General features: G+C 48.5%; 5 protein-coding genes across 5 annotated transcripts; 2 read left to right on the top strand and 3 right to left on the bottom strand.

Moving 5' to 3' along the window:
• Positions 1-106: 106 nt before the first annotated feature.
• LACBIDRAFT_311272 (uncharacterized protein) lies at positions 107-9,936 on the bottom strand (the record flags this gene model as incomplete). Its single annotated transcript, XM_001876398.1, has 33 exons — positions 107-422; positions 476-1,433; positions 1,485-1,941; positions 1,994-2,194; positions 2,243-2,532; positions 2,579-2,792; positions 2,850-3,029; positions 3,078-3,190; positions 3,243-3,338; positions 3,392-3,605; positions 3,663-3,749; positions 3,800-4,153; positions 4,204-4,417; positions 4,474-4,623; positions 4,673-4,937; positions 4,990-5,134; positions 5,189-5,206; positions 5,260-5,499; positions 5,551-5,589; positions 5,639-5,845; positions 5,896-6,159; positions 6,212-6,281; positions 6,335-6,621; positions 6,675-6,850; positions 6,906-7,158; positions 7,208-7,328; positions 7,383-7,732; positions 7,787-8,080; positions 8,134-8,304; positions 8,361-8,662; positions 8,716-9,484; positions 9,537-9,683; positions 9,739-9,936. The coding sequence occupies 33 exons, from the start codon at positions 9,934-9,936 to the stop codon at positions 107-109; spliced, it is 8,160 nt and encodes a 2,719-aa protein (XP_001876433.1).
• Positions 9,937-16,678: 6,742 nt separating this feature from the next.
• On the top strand, positions 16,679-16,873 carry LACBIDRAFT_311270 (uncharacterized protein; the record flags this gene model as incomplete). Its single annotated transcript, XM_001876874.1, has 1 exon — positions 16,679-16,873. The coding sequence occupies one exon, from the start codon at positions 16,679-16,681 to the stop codon at positions 16,871-16,873; it is 195 nt and encodes a 64-aa protein (XP_001876909.1).
• A 1,194-nt stretch (positions 16,874-18,067) lies between these two features.
• LACBIDRAFT_382412 (tectonin 2) lies at positions 18,068-18,992 on the bottom strand. The gene has a single exon (XM_001876397.1). It carries the CDS (start codon positions 18,970-18,972, stop codon positions 18,289-18,291), a length of 684 nt encoding a protein of 227 aa, XP_001876432.1. The 5' UTR covers positions 18,973-18,992; the 3' UTR covers positions 18,068-18,288.
• A 1,590-nt stretch (positions 18,993-20,582) lies between these two features.
• On the top strand, positions 20,583-21,667 carry LACBIDRAFT_311268 (uncharacterized protein; the record flags this gene model as incomplete). The annotated part of the gene is made up of 2 exons (XM_001876873.1): positions 20,583-21,420; positions 21,481-21,667. The coding sequence occupies 2 exons, from the start codon at positions 20,583-20,585 to the stop codon at positions 21,564-21,566; spliced, it is 924 nt and encodes a 307-aa protein (XP_001876908.1). The 3' UTR covers positions 21,567-21,667.
• Positions 21,668-21,873: 206 nt separating this feature from the next.
• LACBIDRAFT_311267 (putative P450 cytochrome) lies at positions 21,874-23,877 on the bottom strand (the record flags this gene model as incomplete). The annotated part of the gene is made up of 10 exons (XM_001876396.1): positions 21,874-21,940; positions 21,997-22,129; positions 22,200-22,327; positions 22,379-22,460; positions 22,515-22,701; positions 22,753-22,884; positions 22,933-23,048; positions 23,102-23,250; positions 23,308-23,632; positions 23,688-23,877. The coding sequence occupies 10 exons, from the start codon at positions 23,875-23,877 to the stop codon at positions 21,874-21,876; spliced, it is 1,509 nt and encodes a 502-aa protein (XP_001876431.1).
• Positions 23,878-24,103: the final 226 nt, after the last annotated feature.

The raw sequence follows: 24,103 nt of genomic DNA, 5'->3' as shown, positions 1-24,103 counted from the left end.
GTATTTTGTGTATGTGAGAGGAAAGCAGATGAAAACGGGATTGATGTAGCGAGATAGATACGGACACAGATAAATGAACAATGCGAGTAATGACTGAGAGAAACCACTATGCAATCATGAGTGCTACCAAGCCGGGGATCCAGTTGATCATTTTGGTTGCGTGGCCGCGATTTGGCGGTAGAAACTGGAAGCTGTTGGCAAGGCCCTGCATTCCGAGCTCGTCAAGAGCATTCAGATGCGTCCGGCCGGGTCCTGCACCATTTTCCTCGATCGTTCCGAGGGTTGAGGTCGACCCACGGGGGTTCGGGGTTCGCGAGTTGTCTTGCAAGGCGACGCGGAAAATATTGGACACAGAGCGTATGATTGGCGCATTAGACGAATTGGCAAAGGTATCCTTGATTCTGTCCTGGAGACTCTCGTACCTGGAATATGGAGACGATCAGGACATGAAAATGAAATAGATCGTAAAACTCACGTCATCGTCACGATTTCAGGATTCGTGTTCGAAAGTTCTGATAAAAAGCCATAAAGAATCTCGGTCTCCGTGTCATCACCCTGGGCCGTGGTAAGAATAGTACCAACGAACGAAGCGGCCAGCAATGCAGTGTTTGAATCGTTGATACCAAGGAAAGCAGGAGTGACTTGGGGGGTCTGCTTATCGTCATCTTCATCTGCAAGGCCAGCTTCAGGAAGCCAAGCATCGTCGATGATGCATTCCTTCAGTAATTGGCGATACGACGCTTGAGTTGTTGAAACAGGAATGAGGGCCAAGAAATATCCTAGGATCTCAGTGCAGGGGTTTTCCTTGAAGCCATTCGGTACATCGATGTTGGATTCATGCGCCCGTGCGGTTACGCAAAGCAGGCTTCGCAGGGCAGCCTCAGCTGAGTCCTTCAATCCAGAGTGTCGCATCCCTTTGAAGATAATCGAAGCCAGGGAGAACGAGAAGCTGGTGTCAAACGACAACCTAAGCATCTCATCCAACTGCCCAGTAACGTCCTCCAGGCCAGACCGATTCTCCAAAAGGACCGCGGAGACTGAAGTGTTCTTGAACATGCCCTGCTCCTCCATATGCTCTAGTGTTACACGTAGTAAAGCCGTTGCTTCGATATAGAATGCTAGATGACTTGATTGTAGAAGGGCAGTGGCCAACCAAAAGAGGGAGGGGATGTATCTTGAGTTCTCTTGAATAGCGGGGACTATCTTGCATAAACATCGAAGCATGCTGACGATGGACATTGTGTGTGTCTCGTTAGCCTTTGATAGGGCCGTACGAAGCGCGACAAGAATTTGGTAAACGAAGTCATCATCAACCTCTGACGTTGCTAGTGTCCCGAGAGCGATGAAAGATCGAGTCTGCACCGCAGGAGAAAGCTGAAATGCTGTGGCGGTGACCAAGCTCATCCATCGAGCGCGCCAGACGTTCAGTAAGCCTATATTACATCTGTCAATCGAAATTTTATTGATATGCTTCAAACACATACCTCGAGACCCAGCTGTCATCTCCAATATTCGAACAAGAAGTTGTGTCAGTTGTTCTTGATTGTCAAGCGCTTCTTTGTCGTTCGCTGGATCCCATTTGATGTATTCACTAGTTGGCGTTTCACGACGAAGACCGAACAGCTGCAACGTCGAGGGAAGGGTGCAATCATTGATGAACTGAAGGAGTTCAGGGCCCGGGACATCGTCTGGTCTTGAGATGTATAGGCACTGCAAAAGGTTAATCACGATGCCGTAAACAGACTTCCGGACCAGGGATGGGCCTTCTCCTGCCACCAACGTTACAAGATGGACGATTTCGGGTACGTAGAGCTGGTTCTGGCCACTTTGCTTTGACTGGGATCCTACAACCAAAGCCAACCGAATGAGGGTAGAAATCTCGTTCCAGTTGGGATGTTCGGAGAGGGAGTTTGAAACTTTTGGCGGCACCTTGCTCAATGCCTAATAATGGGGATTGATTAGACTGTAGAACCCCGCCAACTAATCGACATACCTTGCGCAATTTCGAGTAAATACGACCTCTGACATTGATAGAAGACAGTGCAGCCACAATGTGGCATATGGTCTCACATCTTCTCGTTCCAATCCCACCATCAGTGGCCGTTCGAACCAGTTCGTCCAGGATGATGTCCACCAACGGTGACTCAAGCCTTGCAACCTCGCCCCATATATGCTTCTGGATCGTAGACATGATCTGATGGTTGGTGAGCTAAATATTCTCGGACGAGGACACAAACCATACCTCAGGGAATGAGACTGATAGATCGGACAAGGTTCGTATGCAATCCCGTAGTCGAGCTCCTGAACGTTCAAAGAGTGGACTCGTTGCGTTCGCGAAATGCGCGAGGTTTCGGATCCAGGGACTCATGTACTGCAAACAGCTAATGCGTTGCGCCATTGCACTTCTATCCATCCCAGTCATGGCTGCAGAAACCTCATGAACGAAATCAAGAGTTAACTGCGGTGCGAACTCTGCTAGCTTATCGCTCAGCTGGAAAACGAAAGAAATGGGATCCCCAGGAACAAAACCAGCTTTTCCTCGTCAGTCTTGATTACATTTGAAGGGAGGGTTAAGTACCTTTACATGCAACGATGGGAGTTTTGTCATATTTCAGATATGTGCAGACGGCACCAAGGAGGTCATAAGCAGCCCCCCGGAGGTCCTCATCATCGAGATCAACGCTAAGCAGACCAACATGCAGGAGCGTGGCAGGAACGTTCGAGAATCGGGAGAATCGTTCTGTCAATGGCGCTTGGGCTTCTTTTAGGCGAGCTTTTGCGGATCGAATTGTCTGCAAAAGATGTTCGTTTTAAAAAGCTAAGTTGAGATGAGGGCAGCAAAATCATACCTTCACAATGATGTCTCGCGATACTGAGGCAAAATAAACCGTAACCCCTTGCCTCCGACGTATGATAAACTCATTGGGCTCGAAGCCAGTTGAAATGTTATAAACATCGCTGACGTCTGAAAGAGGTATTACTTCGGTCGATTTGCTAGCAAGGCCAGGAGAAATGGGAACTGTTTTGATCTGATAACAGTTAGCGTCTACTGTGGAAAATCTATGATAATCACACACCGAAGTAACTCGAAGATGACTTGATCCGACATCGAGCACAACTGGTAGCCGCATGTGTGATACTTTCATGGTCACATCCGAAAATTTCTCGCAAGGTTCGTGCTCCAGAGCGACTTGTAATCAAAGTATGAGTAAGGCGTAAGACAGATTATATGGAAGCCATACCAGGATTAAGAAGGGCTTGTAATGCGAGTTCAGGGACGTGCTCCACAAGCTGGTAAATGGACGTGTAGGCCCTGATGTCGTTACAGAATGGAGTGCCTGCATGAAGTTTGTTTAGTAAATCGAAGACATTGATGAACGTTAGAACTTGCCTGCAGAGACGTTGTACAAGCGACGCATATACTTTTGCATTAGGGTATTGGGATTGAGGATGTGCGTTGTTTGGAACCGTGCACGAATATTCGAAGGAATTAACTCCGCACAATACTTTAACCATTGAAGAGGAACCTCTGAGATTGACGAGAAAGAAGTGCAATCCAGGACCACGTCGAAATGTCGGCCAGAATATGTGTCTAGATCGAGTGTCTAAATAAATAAATAGATCACAGTGAGAAAAGTTACATTGACAACCGTGCGGTTTACCTTGAAGATATAATACATCAGCAATTCGATATCCAGTGCCTCAACGTCAATGTTGGATAACCGCAAAACAAAAACCGCGCGTTGACCCTGCAACATCGGTTAGCTAGTATGGATTGACTCGTAAGCGGCACACGCACGGAGGGTATGTCGGTCTCAACAAATAACTTTTTCATCGATTCCGTATTTCGGTGTGCATATCGCGCCATTAAGTCAAGGTATTCACGATGTTCCGAGGATTTCGTAGTAGAGGGTCGAGGGACTTCTAAAGGCGACCCCAGATCTACTAGCAAAGCACATAAGCCATCCCAGGCGCGTTTCCCGTTGATTGCTGTGATATCGCCATCTGCAGAGGGCTTCGACAGACTGAGCAGTTCTTTGCCAATTTTGTCTGCGTGTTTATCGAAGAACCTGTGTAACACGATCATATCTGTGTCGTCTGAAGTGGTTCCCTGCCAATGGTCGTCTTCTTCCTCTGAGTTAGGTGTATATTTCTTCTCAATAGTCAGAAACATCGCAAATAGAATGGTTTGTTTGAACTCACGTTGAGCTCACTAAGGAAGCGAGTTACTCCGGCAATATTTACCTCCAAAAATTTGTTTAGTCGGGTCATATGCGCCTCTTTTCCGAAGAAGATGTTGTTCGCAAGGTTTTGGATGATTTTCGCGACGACCATCAATCCTCGACGCAGCGTTATGTCGTTCTTAGGTATATCCACGTCCACGATCTCCGGAGAAACAATTGCCGGCGAAATGAATCTTAAAAACGAGATGATGAAAACCTCAATAAAGTATATTATGCCGGGATGACTGACCTCAGGAAGATGAAAGCGCCCATTGCAGAAAACTTGGAGTCTGGCCAAACCTGTGAGCTATACGAATATTTCAGTCCCAAAATCGAGAGGCTTGGAAGAAGTGTAACTAACACAGTCTTGGCAATATGGGCACATATTTCACGGAACATACTGTTGGGTGATCAGCTAAATTTCTCAAACGATTGTGGGGAAACCTTACTTTGGAAGCGATTGCTGCGAGGAGATGATGAGGGTAAGGAAAGTGGTTGCCACGAACTCCACATTCTTATGATTTTGCTCGAGGTCTTGTCCGGGCGCAATTTTGTTAGGGTCGACTTCATAACCCGAACCAGGTGGCATGGACTGCATGGTTTGAAGTAAGGGTTGAACAAGATTCCTGAGGTAGTGATATCCATGAATGCGAGCAAAGGCGGATAAAAATCTGGTGCATGTCGAGTTACTTCGGAAAAGGCCTGCTTCAGAGTCTGCGAACTAAGCGTCAAAACAACTTTTCCTCTCCTTGATAGGCGAATTTACCTGTTTGTGCAACTTCGTGCTCAATCATACGTTTGATCAAGGTCATCAACGAAACCCGTGTATCAAAAATGTTGAGCAGGACAGAAATCATCATGTCAACCTCTGCTGCTGGACAAATCTCACAAACTGTCAACGCGAGTACCATCTAGGTCGCATATCATCATCCAAAGGTCTTTTGGGAGAGGTTTGGAAAACTTACATCTGATCCCCTAAGCAGCTGCAGGTATTCATAATTAGTAGTCCTAAGCCCGCGATCAATTGACTACGCACGTCGCATAGCCGTGAATGTCGGGCTTGAGCTGCAGATCGGTCTTCTGGGTCGAACTTGGTTCCTTGACCGATCACCCGAGCAAAAACATGGGCAAAAATGGTTCGTTTCCGATTATCTTGATCGTAAGCCAACGGAAGGCACTGCTTGAACCCGCTTTCACTGTTAGCGCTGACTAAATGCGTCAGCCCAGTGATGACGAGTTCGCGTAGCTCGGCTTCTTTCTGAGATGTATGTATCCTCTGAAAGAAAATTCAGGTCATGTTCGTGGACAAAGAAGGAGCAAGGCTTGCCTGGTGTATTGAGCCAAGTTCCGATGTACTGTCGGACGTCTGAGAGAAATATGAGCAACTATTCCAACGAACGGACTGTAGAACGGACTAGACCATCACTTTGGCAAGCCTCAAGGCTTTGAAGCAGTGCCCCCGCATATCTGTTGAAAAGGCGCGATACTACGTGAACGCTATCGTCGCCAGTCTGCGAGCCGTCAAGAGGTCGAAGTTCTAGACGATCCAGGAGCTTGACCGCGATCCGCAAGCACGCAAGGTTGAGCTCATTGTACAGCGTAGTTGCGTTGTCGTCCATTGCCTGTATGGGTTCAGAAAGCTATATCCAGGAGATTCTTGTACCCAACTCACGTTTGCAGGTTGAATCCAGTCCAAAACCAAATCAAGGATAGAATGACGAGCATTGCAGTCTCGTCGAAGGGTCAAGATGTCTGGACGATCACAGACGCTTTCACAAAACACGCAGAATTTGATCTTGATGCGAAATGAGGCAGGCTCTTCGAAGCGAGAGATAAAATCCGCCAATGTCAACATTGTTGAACTAATGTCAATGCTCATGACATCTTCCATAGGGAGTTGTGTGTTTTCGACGAGAAGTTTTAGCACTGCAATGAACTTTGAATTGAAATGACTATCGAACCTTAAAAAAGATGTGAAAACAGCTTACCTGATCCAAAAAGAGTATGTATGGGTCCGTCAACTCAGAACCTGCACCCTGTTCAATGTTGCGAATAGTACTTGATTTGAAAGATTGAGCGGAATTCATCATAACCAACATGAACCCACTCACTCGTCCAGACTCCTGAGAAGCTTCGAGTACAACCGAGGACTTAATTCAGAACCCAACGCATCTCTAGCAACATCACGAATGTGCATATCAGACGCGACCAGAAGGTTGATGAGATCGGAAATGAAGGCTTCGACGAGTGGAAGGGGATTCTGAACCACCCGCATCTTGTCCGGAAGATACTTTGGCGGAATCACATTTGCTAAGGAGATATCTTGTTTGTCGAGGATGCATACGCCGCCAAGGACAGCTAAGAACAAAGTGAGATTTTGCCATTGGAACCGTAGATCCTGGCGAACCATAAGTAATCGCAAACGAGGTCATATAACCAAAACAAACGTACTTGTGCCGGGGGTGGTCGATCGCCTCCGTCTGGGCTTTCGTTTAGAGACTCAAAGATCGTCTCAGATAAAGCGCGCCATCTCCAATAGCACTCTTCCCAAACGGCGACATGAATGCCAGATGAAAACGATATCAGACGCAAAAGCTTCCGAATTCGTTTTTGGTGCCCAACACGTCCTGTCATCATTTCATGAGTGGACAGTAGGGCTCTCAAGATGATAACTGAACTCACCAACAACCACAACTTTGGGATCTCCAAGCTGCTCATAGATAAAATTCCGCTTTGACCTCTCTTCCTCTGAAACATTTTCATTGACAGGTGCATCTGGCTGGCGGTCTGCATGAGAAAGAAGGCGAAGGCCTTTCGTCGCTAACTCCGAAATGCCACTATCCGCGGAGGTCAGTGCAACAAGCAGCGCGATTTCGGCTAAAAGGAAGGCTGGGACGCGACCAGCATCAAGCTGGATTTCTTTGACATGTTCAAGCTTCGAGTAATGTCAGCGAAAGTCTGAGGTTTGCCCACTGCAAACTCACGTCACTCCTCCGAATGTAGACCTGAAGTATTTGATGCGATATGGCAATCCACAGACGCTGTTGCTCCGCATCCTCACGAGTATCAAGCAAACTTGCAACGACGCTAAGCAAGGTTATAGGTCTAAGAAGAAAAAAGTTAAGCTATCGCCTGTAAGAAAAAGATGAAAGCACTTACAATGAGGCTTTGATTATCTCCACCATAAGAGAATGGCTAGGATCCGACGAGGGCATCAAGAAACACAGTTCTGTGATTGCGCGGAGGCAGCTCGCCGTGGAAGCCTTGACGGATATATCAAGTGGCGCCGCCCACAGCTTAACAGCAACTGTCATCCAACTGTCGATTTCAGGCTTACTTATACCTGACATGAAGAACAACGGTGAATTACGCCAGAGGGATAAAATCGCCAGCATAAGAACTTCTCGATCAGCGAGAGGCTCTGGTAAAGTCCGTTTCATCTTGGGTCGATTGGCTATCCGTTTCGCACTCCCAAGGTGATCAACCTCCGGACGGCGAGAGCTGGCAGCCTACAAAGAAGTTGAAAAGGCGAAGACGATGGTAATGAACCTGAAGAGGGTTACCTGGACTTTGAGAAGATCTCGACAACGAGGTGCGATAGACTCTTGTAGGCTATCGACCGAGCGCTGGAAGCGGAATCGAGAAGCTTCTTGTATCAACGTCAGACAGGCTCGAACAGCGCAAATTTTGACGGCTTCAGATCGCTCAGGTGCAACGCAAGCAGAAAACAAGTGGACCGAATCCTCTAATGGCAGGAACCGGAAAACTGCGACCAGAGCATCAGCATAGAGCGCAACGTCTATATCTTCGCTCGATTCCCAAAAGGGCTTGCGACCAGCACTGCTTGCAAGTGCGCTCTGTGCAAAATAAACGTAAGAGTCGCAACATACAAATTGAAGGGGATAATTGCCTTGATCTCGTGCGCAATGTCCGCCGCAAGCAACCGCAAAGGAACCTCTCCCTTGGTGTCAACGTACGCCGCAGCTCGACACATATCCACTGCGCAGGCAAGACCAACTTCTGCTTGCTTCGAATTGCTATTGACGTATCTGAGAACGTCTTCCGTGAACTTCAGCTCCGGCTACAGTCGGGCTCTATCAGACTCTTTCCCGTTTGACAAAGAGCGAAAAAAGGCACCTTTCTTGATTTCTGAAGAGAGCCATATTGTGAAAGCTGAAGGTCTGCCGGAATTCTGTCAGACGTGATGCAATTCAGAATGGTTAGTACAGGCCAGAAAATCTTCTCGTTTCCTGTCGTTGTCATTGAGTATAACAGATCAAAGACACGCTCAGGTGCCCCATCCATCCTTCCCCTTGAACGAATGGCATCGTTGAATTCGTGAGGAAACCTGTCGATCCAATTCCAAACAGCAGACCTCAGCGAAACAGCAATCGCGAGTTGGGCTTCACGCCCCATGTTAACGAGTAATGAGGAAAGTTCTATAAGCGGTAATCGTAAGGGACCAGTCAGGTGTGTTCAAAAGACAACGAACCATTAAGAAGGTAAATTAGACGCTGCCTGTCTAAAGCACCGTGCGTCATGAGTTGAAGATCAACTGTATCGGGGTTATCCTCAGGACTACTGCCAAGGTGGCGAATTTTAGTTCGTAGCCGACTGAAAACGACTGCCCAATTGGAAACCGAGATGTGGAAAATAATGCGGCCAGCAAATTTGGCAATGAGGCCATTAACAGATAATGATGACTTTAGAAAAGACATATGAGTCTTCTCATATCCAGTGTTGGTAGCTGGGATGCGTATAGTGGAATGAATGCTCGTCTGGATTGACCTGACCGATACAGAAGAAGGCTGAGGACGAAGCGGAGCCTCCGGTGGAGCTTGGAAATCTGGATCTGCCGTCTCTTGCATCCAGATATTGATGTTCTCGATCGACTCAAAATCCCGAAAGGAAAGGTCAGTCGATCGAAGGGCGAGCATGAGTGGAACGTCAGCTGACGCTGTCTGGCGAAGGAAGAGTACCATGACACTCAAGATATACTTGGCACATGAATCGTCTAACGGTGCTAGTTCCGATTGTGCGGGAACTGATGGAATGTCGGACGGCGCCTGTCGGTATCGCTTTGTCGGGCCGTTGGAAAATGGAGAATCGGGGGAGATCAATGAAGGGCGGTCACTGGCACGAGATGGAGACCGAAGATCGCGATTCCAACGTGACGCCATGGTCATGGACAACACCTTGAGAACGAAGAGCTGAGATTGTAGAACCTCGATGGAAAAGTGTCCAGAATTTGGGTCCGTTTGCTGCATCACGCATGTCAGTCGCTCCTCAACGTCCCATCAAAGGATCGCTCACCTTTGCCAATCTATCTAAAAGTTCACTCAAAGCCCACGCAATCATATCAAGCGAGTCATGAGATAGCTCAACAAGAGTTTCAATCGCTTGTTGTGTTGGATTATCAGCCTCGACACGATCCAATGATAGGCCCGAGTTACATGGAAGCTAATGAGATAAGGCAAATGAGGACGTGTCAAACGTCAAAGATGAGTTTGTTTACCTTGTGCTTCAATCTGTTGACCAGAACCTGCACAATCTTTTGTTGAGGTGTGGCTGAGGCTCCCAATGAAAGAAGTGAATGCTGCTGGGACGAAGAAGTGGCGACAAAGGCATGATGGGAGTCTGTGCTCTTGTGCACGCGAGCCGACCCGGCGTTGTTTGAGTGCCCTACAGATGCAGACGGCCGGCGAATGGGCATGTCCTGGCAAAATGTTGTGTTGGTAACTGTAGTCGTTGATGATTATGACGCGTGAAACGCCGCCTAGAGGGTCAAACTCGCAGGCCCCGAAGAGTGTTTTGTATAATTATCGTGAGAGACAAGAGCTCGGAGCAATCCAGGTGCGACCAGGCTGCTACCAGGAATGTGTCCGAGTCGCTGAGGACAACGGAAATTCACAGAACGAGTGAGGCCAACTGCCGCTGACTAAGCGGCAATGCCAAGCAAACGGCGGTACCAAATTTGGTCAGTGCTGATAGCGCTGATTCCCAGCTCACCATCATGGCGGTAACGCTATAAGAGCTCGAGCTCGTTCCTCTCATCAAGATTCTTTCTATGGAGGAAACTCTGATTTTTTGAGTTTTCACAACACTGCTATTTTTTTTCTGTCCGGAATTGATTGACCAAGCTTCAAGAGAAACCTCGTTCATAAATTCAAAGAACAGTGTACTGAAGTCAATTTCTATCATACGTATTTATTTAACCCGCTCGCAACCAAAATAATCACTGGCGCTGTTACAGTTATCCCGCGTCCACGCACATTGACGTTGGAACCGTGTTAAGTGCCATGTTAGTGATAATTGGTTTTAAAGGGAAGGAAATGCTTTGATGGGGGTGCCGAGGTACGCATAATAAACCGAATGCAGGATCGAGAAGAACCGGCTCAAAATAGAGATGTAGAGATTATCATAGATCCATGTGGTGCTATAGTGTAGTGGTTATCACTCGGGATTTTGATGTGCTGGGAATAGTAATCTTTCCCGAAACCCAGGTTCGAGCCCTGGTAGCACCTGTGACAGCAAAGACCAGTGGAGTCTATTTTTTTTTTTTTGTGATAACGATGAGTTCAAGCAGTGGTCCCATCAACGTTCAACAACATGCTGCCTTCAGCTTGTCAAGGCTCGTTGTTCTCCGCCTTCACGGCACCTCTGAGGAGGCTGGTGGAAATTCGCGCACAATAAACAAGAGGAAGTGCGAGAAAAATAGCGGCGCTGGCGGGGGCTGGCGTGCGACAACAAGTAAAATGCGACGAAGAAGTATTACTTGAGATCCTGACGGACGTGCGGTTGGATGTCGATATGGCTGGTACACGACAGTCATCTTAACGTGGTGCTGTAGTGCAAGATTTCGACAAAGGTGCATCAGAGTCGAGTCTTCTTTCCCAAAACCCTGGTTCGAACCCTGGAAGCACCCATCCACTCCATGTTTCCCCCTTTTTTGCTTTTTGCAAAGCGCTATCACTAGCTGGACTCCATGGCAAAATTGTGTATAATAACCCAACCAAAATTCCGGAAGGCAAGACGAAAGAAATTACAATCAAGAGCGGCGAGGATTGCTCCGACAAGACTCTAAGAGATTATTTCCAAATCCTGGATGGACGTGCGGACGGAGAACAATGGCGTGCGTCAATAATATCTGCCTACCAGCGGCTCCAGTGCATTCAAAGGGTTAGACGTGCCTAGCTTCCCTCTCAAACCTGGACAATACGGCAGTTCAGTCCTGTGATCAGCTCACGCGTAGGTGCAGACGAAAAGTAGCGGGCACCAGTCGCGTGAAGGGGGATCACAAGACTCTGGTCGCCTTGGAAATTTATTTGGAGTCAGTATAACTATTTTTGTGTTTTACACTGATACTTTTTGCGACAGACCGTTCGTATGGTGGTCCCCGGTTCCAGTTAAATAAAAACTGTGGACTTGATCACACCGCAGGGCCTTGTTGACACCTTTCAGGCCGCTTGCCTATCTCGTCGCCTCGCCTCGATCACGCCCGCTGCAATGCCTGAAGGGAAACATGAACCCAGAATAATGGTGTGGCGTATTCCTGTGTTGAGATGCTTGTTCAACAGATCGGCTTGCGGCGCGTTTAGTGTGGTATAAATCGAGATATGGCCAACGCTCACTTGGTAAAAATTTGAATGGGTAATATTTGGTGCTGTAGGCTGCCCCACGGAGTTTTTGAAAGACCAGGACGCGCATGAGGAAGATATCAAGTAGCCAGTATCGTGCTGTCCAAGGCCGAACTTGAAACCTCCACGGAGTAGAAGGGCTCCCTCATTGAACCTGGTTGGAGCACCAAAAGTGGATCTGCCATGCCAACAAAGTACCAGTTGAACAATCCGTTAAAGGCAGCCTGACGCGTGGAGCTATACGCCCATTCTCGGTCCGCAATGGTGGCAACGACAGCGAGGTGCGTTCTGACTTGCGGGGACAATGGCTGTTCACAACGCTGGATTGAATTATCTTAACCTGAGCTGAGATATCAAAGCTCGAAGTTTCCCCGTGGTCCATTGTTCGCTCGGAATGGAGACAACCTCGGAGACAGACAAGAGTAGGGAAATCGGATGTGGGCGAGCCTTTGTCTCCGGGCATGTCTGAGTATGCCCCGTTGAACCCATTTCCTCCGTAATTAGATTCCCTTGAACATCGCTATGACACATGAACCAGAGCGGCGGCTTTGTCATCTGCGGCACAATGGCATCATGCTTGACGGGGACGCGGAGTCAGAGGCACAGGATTAGACCGAGGGTAGAGAACAATGCAGCCCGCTCGCGTGGCGAACAGCAGGAATCCTGATCGCTGACTCTGGCTGGAGTCATTTTGGAACAACAAGACAGAACAAGACACAAGGGTGTCCCATTTGATATTTGGACAAGAATGGCGGGTTGGTTGTCGTTCCCTGACTGAGGAAAAACGTCAATGGGAGCGAGAAATAAATCGTCAACCCACCCAGGTCCTTGCCCAGGTCGTTCGTTTACTGAGTACCGTGAGGATTTTGTGGACGCGAACCTGATAGGAAGAACACAGCCACTGGACCCACAAAGTTACACAAATGCTTCGAAAGCTCACGATCCTCCTGGAACTGACGTTCATGATCTCGGAACCATCACCCCATTGTTCTCCCGATATATCGACTCTGGCACTTGATATGCATGCACTTGGAGCTTTCAGACAATGAATTGCGAAAACGTATCAGCACAGGCACTCTTTCAACCCCACCATGGCCTTATTTCGGGCATCCGAAATCGTTTGGTTCGTGTTTGAATCTGGTGACAATGACTCCAAGAGGTGGTGAGCGCAGCAGATACGAAATAGGGGCGCGGGAAATATATAGTTGTTATTCGCTACTGGGGTTTCAAATAGCTGCGTGCCTATAAACACAACATCGGCAATCGGAGCCAACACATTTTCGCCCCCTTGGACCACACTAGGTTCTTCTCCTTCGCCCCGTCGTCCGCGATCCTCCTCTCGTCCTCTCGCTGTTTGCCATCCAATTTCTTTTCGGTCGCTTTCTAGTCGTCATTTTGCAAATTAGTTGCTCGTCGCTATTCTTACCATTCTAGCTTCGTCTCCGCTGTCCATCTTCTCGCTTCACGTTTCGTCCTTCGCTCGGCTGTTTTGCTGCTTCTGATACTCGGGAAGAAAACTTTCAACCATTCTGTATCGCTTTCCACCATCATCGTGTTTTTTTCCACATAAGAAATCCTTGCCTTTTTTTAAAATTGACCACTATCCCCATTCCGACGACAGTCATGTCGCGCACAGATCAACAAGATTTCGAGTATCCGCCAGGGTTGGGTGCTTTCCAGGTTCGCGGGGGCGGTGAGCGTGATCCTTACCAACACGCGTCGTCGCTGGCAACGTACGGCTCGCAGGATCGCCGTCAATCGATTGGAATCCAGAGTTATTCGTCGTACGGGGGATTTGCACCGCGTTCGCTGGAGCAGAAAGAGTATGGTTTTGGGGTTGGAGACTTCTCTTCTGGACCAAACAGACACAATCCTAGCTCGTCCAACACGCATTTGCCATTGCGATCCTTCTCTCCCTTCAACCACCATCTAACCCGCCTTTCCCCTCCCTCTCCTCCTCCGTCCCTTCTCTCCCAGGCCGCCTTGTATCAGACCAGCTCCCCTAACGACAGAGACGCCCAGTATTACCGCCAGTCCCCTAATTCACTGCTCGCTAACAACACGAATTCCTCACGCTCAACGCTCTGGTGGGGAGAAATTGAGCCCTGGATGGACGAAGACTACGCCAAACAAGTCTGCACCCTCATGGGCTGGGATCCTGTCAATATCAAGGTTCCTCATCCGGCCCCAGATCCTGCTACCGGTCAGCAGGCCAACAATCCCGGCTACTGTTTCCTCACATTCCCCACCCCCTCCCATGCCGCCTCCGTCCTCGCCCAAGTTAATAGTGGCCCGAAGACTAGTCCGGTCACTATGCCTAACTCGTCCAAGCCTTTTGTGCTCAACTGGGCTTCCTCTGTAAATTCGGCATCTTCTTCATCGCCCACGCCTGACGCCTTTGTTTCCAGCAACGGGATGTATGCGGCATCTGCGCAGCAGCAGTATCCTAAAGAGTACAGCATTTTTGTTGGAGATCTTGCTCCCGAGACATCCAACTCGGATCTGGTGGCCGTTTTTCGTAATCCTGTGCTCGGTCTCCGTAATGATAGGGAGCCAAAGTTCATTCGACCGTTTCTTAGCTGCAAGAGCGCCAAGATTATGCTCGACCCAGTCACAGGAGTTTCTAGGGGCTATGGCTTTGTTCGGTCAGTTGTTGTTTTCCGCATATAGTGCGGCCTTCTGAATTTCATATACAGCTTTACCGACGAGGCTGACCAGCAACGCGCTTTGATCGAAATGCACGGACTTTACTGTCTCTCTCGACCAAGTAAGTTTTTATGTTTTCGATGCGCATATATTTACTCATTTCAAACAGTGCGCATCTCTCCGGCAACTGCAAAGTTTAAGCCACCTGCAACTCTACCTCTGATGGACCTTCCTCAAGTGCAATTTTCGCCTCCTAGTGTTGGGGCCGTCGAGCCTCAGAACCAACCTATCACACTTGCTCTTCCGCTCCCGAATTCTACCCAGACTAAGAGTGTTTCAGCGCCCATCGCATCTGGATCCTCCAACGGTTCCCTCATTGGTACTGGGGTGGCTGGATCCACCTCAGGCTCGTCGATAGGCGGGTCCACGTCCAGCAACTCTCTGAGCACTGGTTCCGATTCCAGCCTCAGTATATCCACGTCTGGCTATGGTTCGGCAACGTCTGCAATTTCAGACGAAATGATGAGCCTTCCCAACAACGTTCTCGCTCAAATTGCGCAACAGTATGCCAATGGTGATGCCAGTCCCATCAAAACAAGCAACGCCGGTACTTCGTATGCCCATGAACAACAATTGCGACAGGTTTTGAGTTTGGCATCTGAGGATGGACCGCCAAGATTTACGATCTCTGAGGAGTCTTGGAAGCATCACGCTCAGGCTAGAGCTATTCTGGGCAATTTGATCGGTCCAAATGGAGAGCAACTTACGTCCACGGATCCGTACAACACCACTGTCTTCGTGGGGGGTTTGTCACCACTGATTTCTGAGGATACTTTGAGGACCTTCTTTGCTCCGTTTGGGGACATTCACTATGTAAGCCTACACTGTCATACTTGGACGTCGATTCCCAACTAAACTCCAAATAGGTCAAAGTGCCGGTTGGCAAACACTGTGGCTTCGTTCAGTTTGTTCGCAAAGCTGATGCGGAGAAAGCGATTGAGAAGATGCAAGGCTTTCCAATCGGCGGCAGCAGAATTCGGTTAAGCTGGGGTCGCAGCCAATGTATGTATTTACCTTCATTGATAGGCCAATCTGACACTCATATTCTACACAGATAAGGCTGCGCAGGCTGCCGCACAGGCCGCTCAAGCTGCTGCCCTTCAGGCGCAGTATGCGGTCCCTACTGTCCCCAACGCCATGACGCAGGAGCAGGCCATCCAACTCTTACAGAAGTTTACGATACAGCAAGGGTACCTCGGCAACACTAACAGTTCCCCATTGGACGGAAGTGACGGATCCGCAGGATACATTAACTCTCTCCACAACGAGATTTTTGCGGACCAGAAGGGGCGAGGGTCGCTGGGGATACCATCAGACGACCTCCCGCCAGGGCTCGACTCCTTCTCTCCAGGATACATGCCACGTCCTGAAGTTAATCGGGCATTGTCTACTTTCTCCCCATTCTCTCCAGATCCGAATTTGTATGCAGAGAGCAAGAGACGGGACTCGACTTCACGCCTGGAGACACTGCCTCACCCGTTCAAGGCGTACGCACCTGGCTTCTTTCCATTACAGACACAGGACCTGAAGATCGGAAACGGGGGTTCGGCAACTGGGCTAGAGAGAATTTCTCCAACATCTACTAGGCCGTCGAGTGCTTCCCGGTACGGATCATTCGCCGAGAAAGCAGATCCTTCGGCCCCGCATAATCGTGCCCCCGGACGTGCTGAGGCCCCCAATTCGCGGCCATCATCGGGACAGACGTCGTCTCAGCGTCAGGGGGGTCGTGAACAACTAGATTATGATCCTCTTCACGACCTCAACGGGACCCTTGCGAGCCTTGACCTTGATCGTCCCTGGAAATCCTCTGAGCGCATGGGGAATATTCCCAGCAACGGTCAATTCCGAAGGACGCCATCGCCTTGAAGACCCAAGTGCATAACGAACCCTACGCCCCCTCATGCCAAACACTATTTTGCACTTTGTATGTTTTCTCAGAATATTACATCACTATCACGCTAAATCTTACGTGTCATCGGTTGGAGTCGGCTTTGGTCTTATGCGCAGCCTCCATTTTCGCTATTCACTTCAACCATTCGCGAGACCTTTGACCAGTTATATATCATACCCCGCCTTGTATTGATAGGCTTTCTTTTTGTCATCCTCACGACCATGTTTCAACAACAGCATTCCGTTCTTTTCGACATTGTTTCGTCTCGATTCTGTGATTTCGTTACTCTAGTCCCTGCCGTCCACTCTAGCTTCTTGTTTTGTCATAGTTCATGTCAAGTTTCTCGTTGTTCTAATCATTGTCACCAACTCGGATGCGATGCCTGTGAAATCGAATACATACAGCATTTTCCGTGATTGACTCTGGGAACGGGTGCGTTTGGCGATAAGCGCCGTGCATCCAAAAATAGAAAAAGCGCAATTCAGCGACGGTCTGCGGTGACGTCGATGTCCACGTTCACTGGCTGTTTCAAGTTGCTAATTGCACCGCGACCTTTCGCATTGGCTTCACATTTATTTACACTTGAACGGGCCGAGAAATACGATGCTCAGGCGACTGTTAATCCGCTTTCAAGTTGGTGAGCTTAAGTGCTCTTCAGGGTCAGTGTAGCTTTACTTAACCCTGCGTTCCATAGGCGTGATATCACCACCGAAGATTTATTTCTATGGATTCTGCCATGTGGAACTGACTGTTAAGCTTGTCCTACCCATCTTCAACTCGCTACTATATCATTGACAGTTCTCGGCCCACAAACCTTGGCTCGGTCAGTTGAACATGATCAATATTACCAACACTCAGGACACGTAGAAGGCTTCAACTTTGGTGTGTGTGTGCATATCACTGATTCTGTGACCTAGTCCTGACTTTTCGCTCAAGCTGAGGTACGGCTGAACATCGACGGTGTATATCTTGATCCATACATTCCTTTCGACACTTTTGGAGGCACGTCTTTTCGCTTACTTCTTACATTGTCTTAAACTAATGGGCCTTAGCCTTTCTTTTTACAAGGGAAAACCTGCCTGATACTCCTTTGTGGAATCGTCTTCGTGATTGATGCATCAAATGCTGAGTATATGAGCCGGTCAAGGAGAGAACTCATTAGTCTTGTCCATGATACGAAGACGTTGTCGCAACCTATTTTGATCCTGGTTTCCACGGACAACATTTCATCTGAGAAGGAAGAGGCAGATTTGATGGCAGAATGTGATTTCCAAGAAATGATTGCAGAGGTGCGTTCACCATTGTTCATCAGGAAAAAGGGCGCATTGCTTTATTTACCTATTCACCCCCATCCAATCGCTTTATGGAAGGTCAGCAGGATTTACGCGCTTTGGCATTAAATTTGGGTTCATCTTCAACTCAGGTTTTCAATGGCTCGCAAAGAAAATGGAGACGTAACATTTCCTACCTCAGTAATTTCCAATTACTTACTTTCAAGTTCATGCTTGGTGTGGTGCTTACACCCTTTGACTCTCAATACTAAGCAACAAGCCGTGCAATGTTTTGCCACGCAAGAACCACTTTTGATCAGGGACACTTAACGAAAAGTAACACAGTTCTCGTCACGAGTAAACGATCATATATTCGATTGTCCGGTGCTAAGCAAAGAAAAAGTACAAGACAGTCAGGCGTCGGGAACGGACACTATCCTAAAGATTTCACAGTAGTTGAACATTCAAAGGTAATTTGTGTAACTTTAAATCGAGGGGATTGATGAGAATGTGATCACTTGAAGGTGGGAACGTGAACATACCCTAACACCAAGGTCAGGCTAATCACGAATCCAACGGTAAATACCTCCACCCGCGTTGACCCCCCAAACCACACCATCGGTGCCCGCACCGATATCAACCAGGCTACCGCCGATCCCAAGCCAGGGGTTCTTGTCATCGCCTGTGGATGTGTAGATGTTGTTCGCCGAGTTGACCCCCCACACATTGGTTTTTATTCCAGCAGAGATTGCACTGAGGGCACCGGGAATTTTAACCCAGTGATTGGGATCGCCTTGGTCCCCAGTATAACGATAGATTTCGCCAGCGGCGTTGACCCCCCAAACCGTGCCATCGGCACCCGCACCAATGTCGCTGAGGACTCCAGGGATCTGAACCCAGGGGTTGGCGTCATCACCTGTATAACGGTAGATCGCGCCCCCAGCGTTGACTCCCCAAACATTGGTGCGGGATCCAGCAGAGATTCGTTTAAGAGCTCCTTTAATTTGGGTCCAGTGATTGGAATCCCAGACATAGCGGTAGATGTTGCCGGCGGCGTTGACCCCCCAAACGGTGCCATCAGCGGCCGCGCCTATGTCGGTGAGGGCTCCGGGGATCTGGACCCAGGGTTTGGCGTCATCGCCTGTGTAACGGTAGATGTTGTTGGCAGCGTTGACTCCCCAAACATTGGTGACTGATCCAGCGGAGATTCGCGAGAGACTACCAGAGATTCCTTTCCAAGGCATGTTGCAAGTGGTGATAAACTTGATCAAAACGAAGACCTCAGCACCGTGAACGGGCAACAACAGTGGGTAAATGTACCTGATAAACACAGAGACTAAAACGATGTAAGCACAGGAGACTAATGAGTTGAATTGTTCACGTACCAATGTAAACGGTCGCGAACGATGAGGGTGGAGATATTTGCACAAGCTGCTTATATAGGACCAGGAGAGGTAAATTCTAATAGTGTGGTCGCCGTTAAGGAGGTGAAGAAGAACACGGAACATGTTAGGGACCGAAGAGAAGTGAGACTAAGTGGCATGAGACTACAACAAGTGAAGGGGGAAATGATACTCGGAACGCCCATCGTGGTCATAACTATAGGGTGGCCTTGGGAAATTCCACTCGATGTTCAACGCTTTTTCAGCCAATGGTACATTTGCAGTCCAATTGAACAGCAGGGTTTCTCTCTCTTTTTTTTCCGGGGCTATCTGAGGTGGATTCTGGGATAAACCTCTGGTGAAGCTTCACAGGGCCTCATAATGCTTGCTGTCACTCCGTGTCCAACTCACTCCTGGTTCTAGAGCGACCGGCGAGACGATGCCGGAGAAGAAGAAGAGAAGTGGTCAAATTTGCATGAGACTATGTGACAGTCAATAAGTGAAGAATAGAATGATACCCGGAACACCGGGAGCAACACACCGTCGACGTCGTGGAACGCTTTTTCAGCCAATGGTATATTTGCAGTCCAATTGAACAGCAGGGTTTCTCTCTCTTTTTTTTCCGGGGCTATCTGAGGTGGATTCTGGGATAAACCTCTGGTGAAGCTTCACAGGGCCTTATAATGCTTGCCGTCGCTCCGTGTACAACTCGCTCCTGGTTATAGAGCGACCGGCTGAGAGACAATGCCGGAGAAGTGGCCAAATTTGCATGAGACTAAGTGACAATCAACCAGTGAAGGAGACTCGGAACGCCGGGAGCAGCACACCGTCGACGTCGTGGCCACTGGTCATAACTATAGGCTGGCCTTGGAAAATTCCTCTTTTTTTCTTCTTCGGAACTATCTGAGGTGGATTCTGGGATAAACCTCTAGTGCAGTCCTGCTGCCGAGTCGGTTGAGGTCGGTCCGCAGAGATTGACACCAATTTCGCAACCGTGCCCGACAAGCGCCCCAGGTGTCGGTCCGACCTCGAGATCCCCCAAACGCCGCCTTCTGATTCGCTCCACAGAGCGGATGAGTACATTATCTCCTTGCTCAGACATGCCTGATGACGTCGCGTGCTTTGGTTAGTTGGAATTCAAAAGTAATAGGAAGAGTCAATGACACGTCTTCGAACAATAAATTAGATTGGTTGGAGCTGGCGATGGCACCAAGGCGCGCTTGAGAGCGTGTCAGTTCTCCCAGACTCGTTCTCCAACCTATGTGAGTAATTTGAGCATCTGTTGAGACATCATAAACAGAATCCACGAACGTGCAAAGCTCTCTTAAGACCAGCCTGAGAGACCTCAACATATTCGTTGAGTCTCTCGTTGTTCTCTGACGACCACTGGTCCTTGCCCACAGCGTGTTTGCTATCCTCAATTGATCCAAACACTGCTCAATGCGAAATTTTGGGCAGTGGATTTGAATGAAATGTCTCCTGCGTCCTCTATCAATGGCTTCACCCTGATCCCCGTCCTGTATACGCCGTCGACAACCCACTATATCTACGCGCGCCCTCATTCATCGTCCAAAGCTGAAATCCACAGCGTTCTACCATCAGGTAGGACTTTGTTCCTGGTCAACATCCCCCCGGACACGACAGAAAGGGAACTCATCCTTCTATTCAAACACTGCGGGACTGTAGAGAGGGTCGTCTTTGACTTTGAGGCGAAAGAACCCCACCACGAAGAGGCTGACAGCGAGGATGATGAAGATGAGGATATGGAAGAATCAGACGAACAGCCTCGTAAACGACGGAAAACATCCAAATCCGACATACCCACTGTAACACCCCTACCATCGACATCCCTTCGTACGCTGAGGAGAACTGGCCGACCGGCTCATATTGTTTTCCTTGATTCCTCCTCCCTCGATCGTGCCATGTCGGCTTCGAGCAAGCCACGGCCATGGCCCACATCTGAGGAACCGCGCGGGGCAGCTCATTATAGAGCACTTTACGCTTCATTACGCCCTCCTCTTGATGTTGTGCGGGAGCACGCAGACACGTCCATCGAGCTATACGAATACCAGTTAGCAAAGGAGAAACAAAAGTCGAAGTACCTCAAGGGCGATGCGATAGTCGACGAGGACGGCTTCACACTCGTTACGCGGGGTGGTGCGTATGGAAAGACGTTGGGTGGTGGTGTAGGGGTGGCTAGTAAGCGATTCCAAAGGGCTGGGGAGAGTGGAAGGTATCGTACTAAAAAGAAGGAGAAGAAAGAGAAGGAGGGATTTTATGCGTTCCAGAAGGCGGAAAAGCAGCGATCCGGTTCGTTTTTCTCTTGGTTCTTGTTTTGAAAGCGCACTGACTTGTTCTACGTCGCCACAGCGCTCATGGATTTAAAAAAGAAATGGGAAGAAGACAAGGCCAAAGTGGAAAAGTTGAAGGCGTCAAGACGGTTCAAGCCCTATTGATTTGTTTCGTGGATTTTCAGTGTTCTATTACTATGGTGTACCCAGCCTATCATCACGAAGTTTTATCACGTTAATCACAGCAACTCCACTCTGTGCCCTCGCTTAAAGGTCAGATTAAGGATTTCTGTTCCAGTCAATAAACCGAATGACCCCACCCCCATAAACAAAATACATTTACAACTAAGTACATAGGCAAGTGTTGAAGTTGTGGATTTAATCGATACATGGAATGGTTTCGTCCTTAGTGCCTCCATAAGTAAGATCTGGAAGCTCAATCGTTTCCTCGAGAGAAAAAATATGCCCAAGATTATTGTGAAAGCGCTGCAAGAACGTCAAATCGGGGTGTAATTTGGCAGGAGAACGGTTTGAGGTGCCTTGGTTGTGCAATAAGAAATGAACAGTATTTTTTTTTTCGAAAAAGGAAACCTACGTCGTCGGTCCCGTCGTCCATGCAACAGTCGGCTCCACCTCTTTGCCATTTTCGTCTACTGCTTTAGAGATATTGAACGTCGCCAAAATATTTGCGATGTTGAGAAAAATTGACATCTCAGCGAGATGAGCACCTGATTAATATATAACAAAGAAGGACCAGGCGTCAGGTTTTCGTAAAAATAGTAGCGATCCGGCGCCCACCAGGACAGATCCTGCGCCCGAATCCAAACACAAATTTGTAGGGATCTGGTTGAGGATTTTCTCCAATATACCGGCTGGGATCAAAAGTCATGGGATTCGGATACACGCTCTCGTCGTGGCCAATAGCCCTTCATTTTTATTTGAGCGGACGTCGGTTTCATTAGCAAAGGTAGACTAACCAAATATTCCCATAAATCGTTGTTCCTTTCGGGATCACGTAGCCTTCATAAATGTCGTCTTCCATTACCATATGAGGGAGGCCTGTGGTGCAGAATAAATTTCAGTGGTCGTCGTCGGACAATCGGCACCTCTTACTCAGGGCGAGACTTGGACCCCATCGCATTATTTCTTTGACCAACGCGATAACATATGGAAGGGAATCATAGTTGTCCAGCGTTGGCAGACGACCAGCGGTGACTTGTTCAATTTCAGCCTGTGCGCGTTTTTGGACTTCAGGATATAGTGCCATGATAAGAAAAAATGTAGTCATAATCGAAACGGTCTGGTTAAGAATCTTTAGGAGAAAAAAAAAAGGGAAAAATGCGCAACTGACCGTGTCGGCGCCTCCAGCATAAAGCACCGCGCTGGACCACTTGATGATGTCCTGCTCCTCCTCAGAAGGCAGTTCACCACTTTCTGGGTAGAGATACTCTGAAATGAATGACTCCACATAATCGCCTGTCGCCTATATTTTTTCAAGGCTCCATGAGCAACGAGAAATCGCGGTACTGACGATATTAGCTCTAGCCCAGTTAAGAGGGACCTGTTCAATCCGACTCAGTTGTTCTCGGGCATGCTTCGCGACGCGCTTGAAGCCGGCGCCAGGGAACCACTCTGGAACGAACCTAACTAAATTCCAACGTCAGAATTTAGCAACCGGACATAATTGGTGGGAAGCTGACGAGCGGGGAAGGACTCAATCAAGTATTTTCCGGGGGTGAGAATGGATCCGGTTAATTTAAACCCTTCATCGATAACTTTGACGAGCAAGTCATCGTTTCCATCTACATGATAGCCATATGCTATCTTTAATATGACTGCTGCAGCATTCCTAAACCAAAAATATTTTCAACATTCATTATTCATTACAAGCAACGTCGCAAATCACCTTCTCACATGCCCAACAAAATCCTCTGGGTTGGTCGCCAACGCCTTCAATAAAACATTCTTCTCCTCGATTTGAATTGGCCGATAATTGCGTGAAGTCCGAGCGTTTAGTCCTGCGTTTAAAAGTTTTCGGAATAACTTGAAGCGAGGATCCAAAAACCGCGTATGAAAGACAGTTTTCTTACGCCCCGCAAGCTCCCCGGCCATCCATATTACTGGCCTATCGGAATAAATGTGCGAACGAGCGTCCAGAAGGTCGGATGCGGCCTTCAGTGAGTTCAGGACGACAACCTGCCTCTGCAACGTCTGAAAGTAGACGATCGGTCCTTCAAGAAGCCCTTCAGCAAGCAATCAGAAAGACCTGATAACTCGCTCGCTTACCGAAGGCTTTGGCCCAATCGGCATAGGTCAGCCAAGGCTCTGTGCTCGGGAGCTGATAAAGGTTTCCAAAGAGAAGTCGTGGCTTTGGTCCAGGCGGGAGTCTGAGTCGGCGGGCTGATTTCGAGAGGTACCAGTACGCAGCTGTGGCTAGTATTGCAGCACCCAAAAGTGCAAATCCGTTACCTGACATGGTGAGGCTGAGGTGACTGATAGCAATCCACTTTACATCTTACTTACATACGGGTACCAAAGCCAATCGGCGTTGTTTCTCCAAGAAAAACACGAAGAAGATGTGGAGACTCGGAGATGCCCCTGAAGTTTGAGGAGTACATCATAAGCGGCGGAAATAGGTAGCCTGGACTCGGAGTCACTTGATCGATGGCCTATCTGCTCAAAGAAGCAGCCGTAGCCTTGTT

This window comes from Laccaria bicolor, genomic scaffold (assembly GCF_000143565.1).
Source record: "Laccaria bicolor S238N-H82 LACBIscaffold_4 genomic scaffold, whole genome shotgun sequence".
In the NCBI taxonomy this organism is placed as follows: Eukaryota; Fungi; Basidiomycota; class Agaricomycetes; order Agaricales; family Hydnangiaceae; genus Laccaria; species Laccaria bicolor.
Note: the sequence above shows the minus strand (reverse complement) of the source record. Positions and strands in the feature narration are given on the sequence as shown.

Excerpts from the sequence above, each read along its gene's own strand:
- LACBIDRAFT_382412 (XM_001876397.1), bottom strand. The coding sequence starts at position 18,972 with ATGCCTTGGAAAGGAATCTCTGGTAGTCTCTCGCGAATCTCCGCTGGA.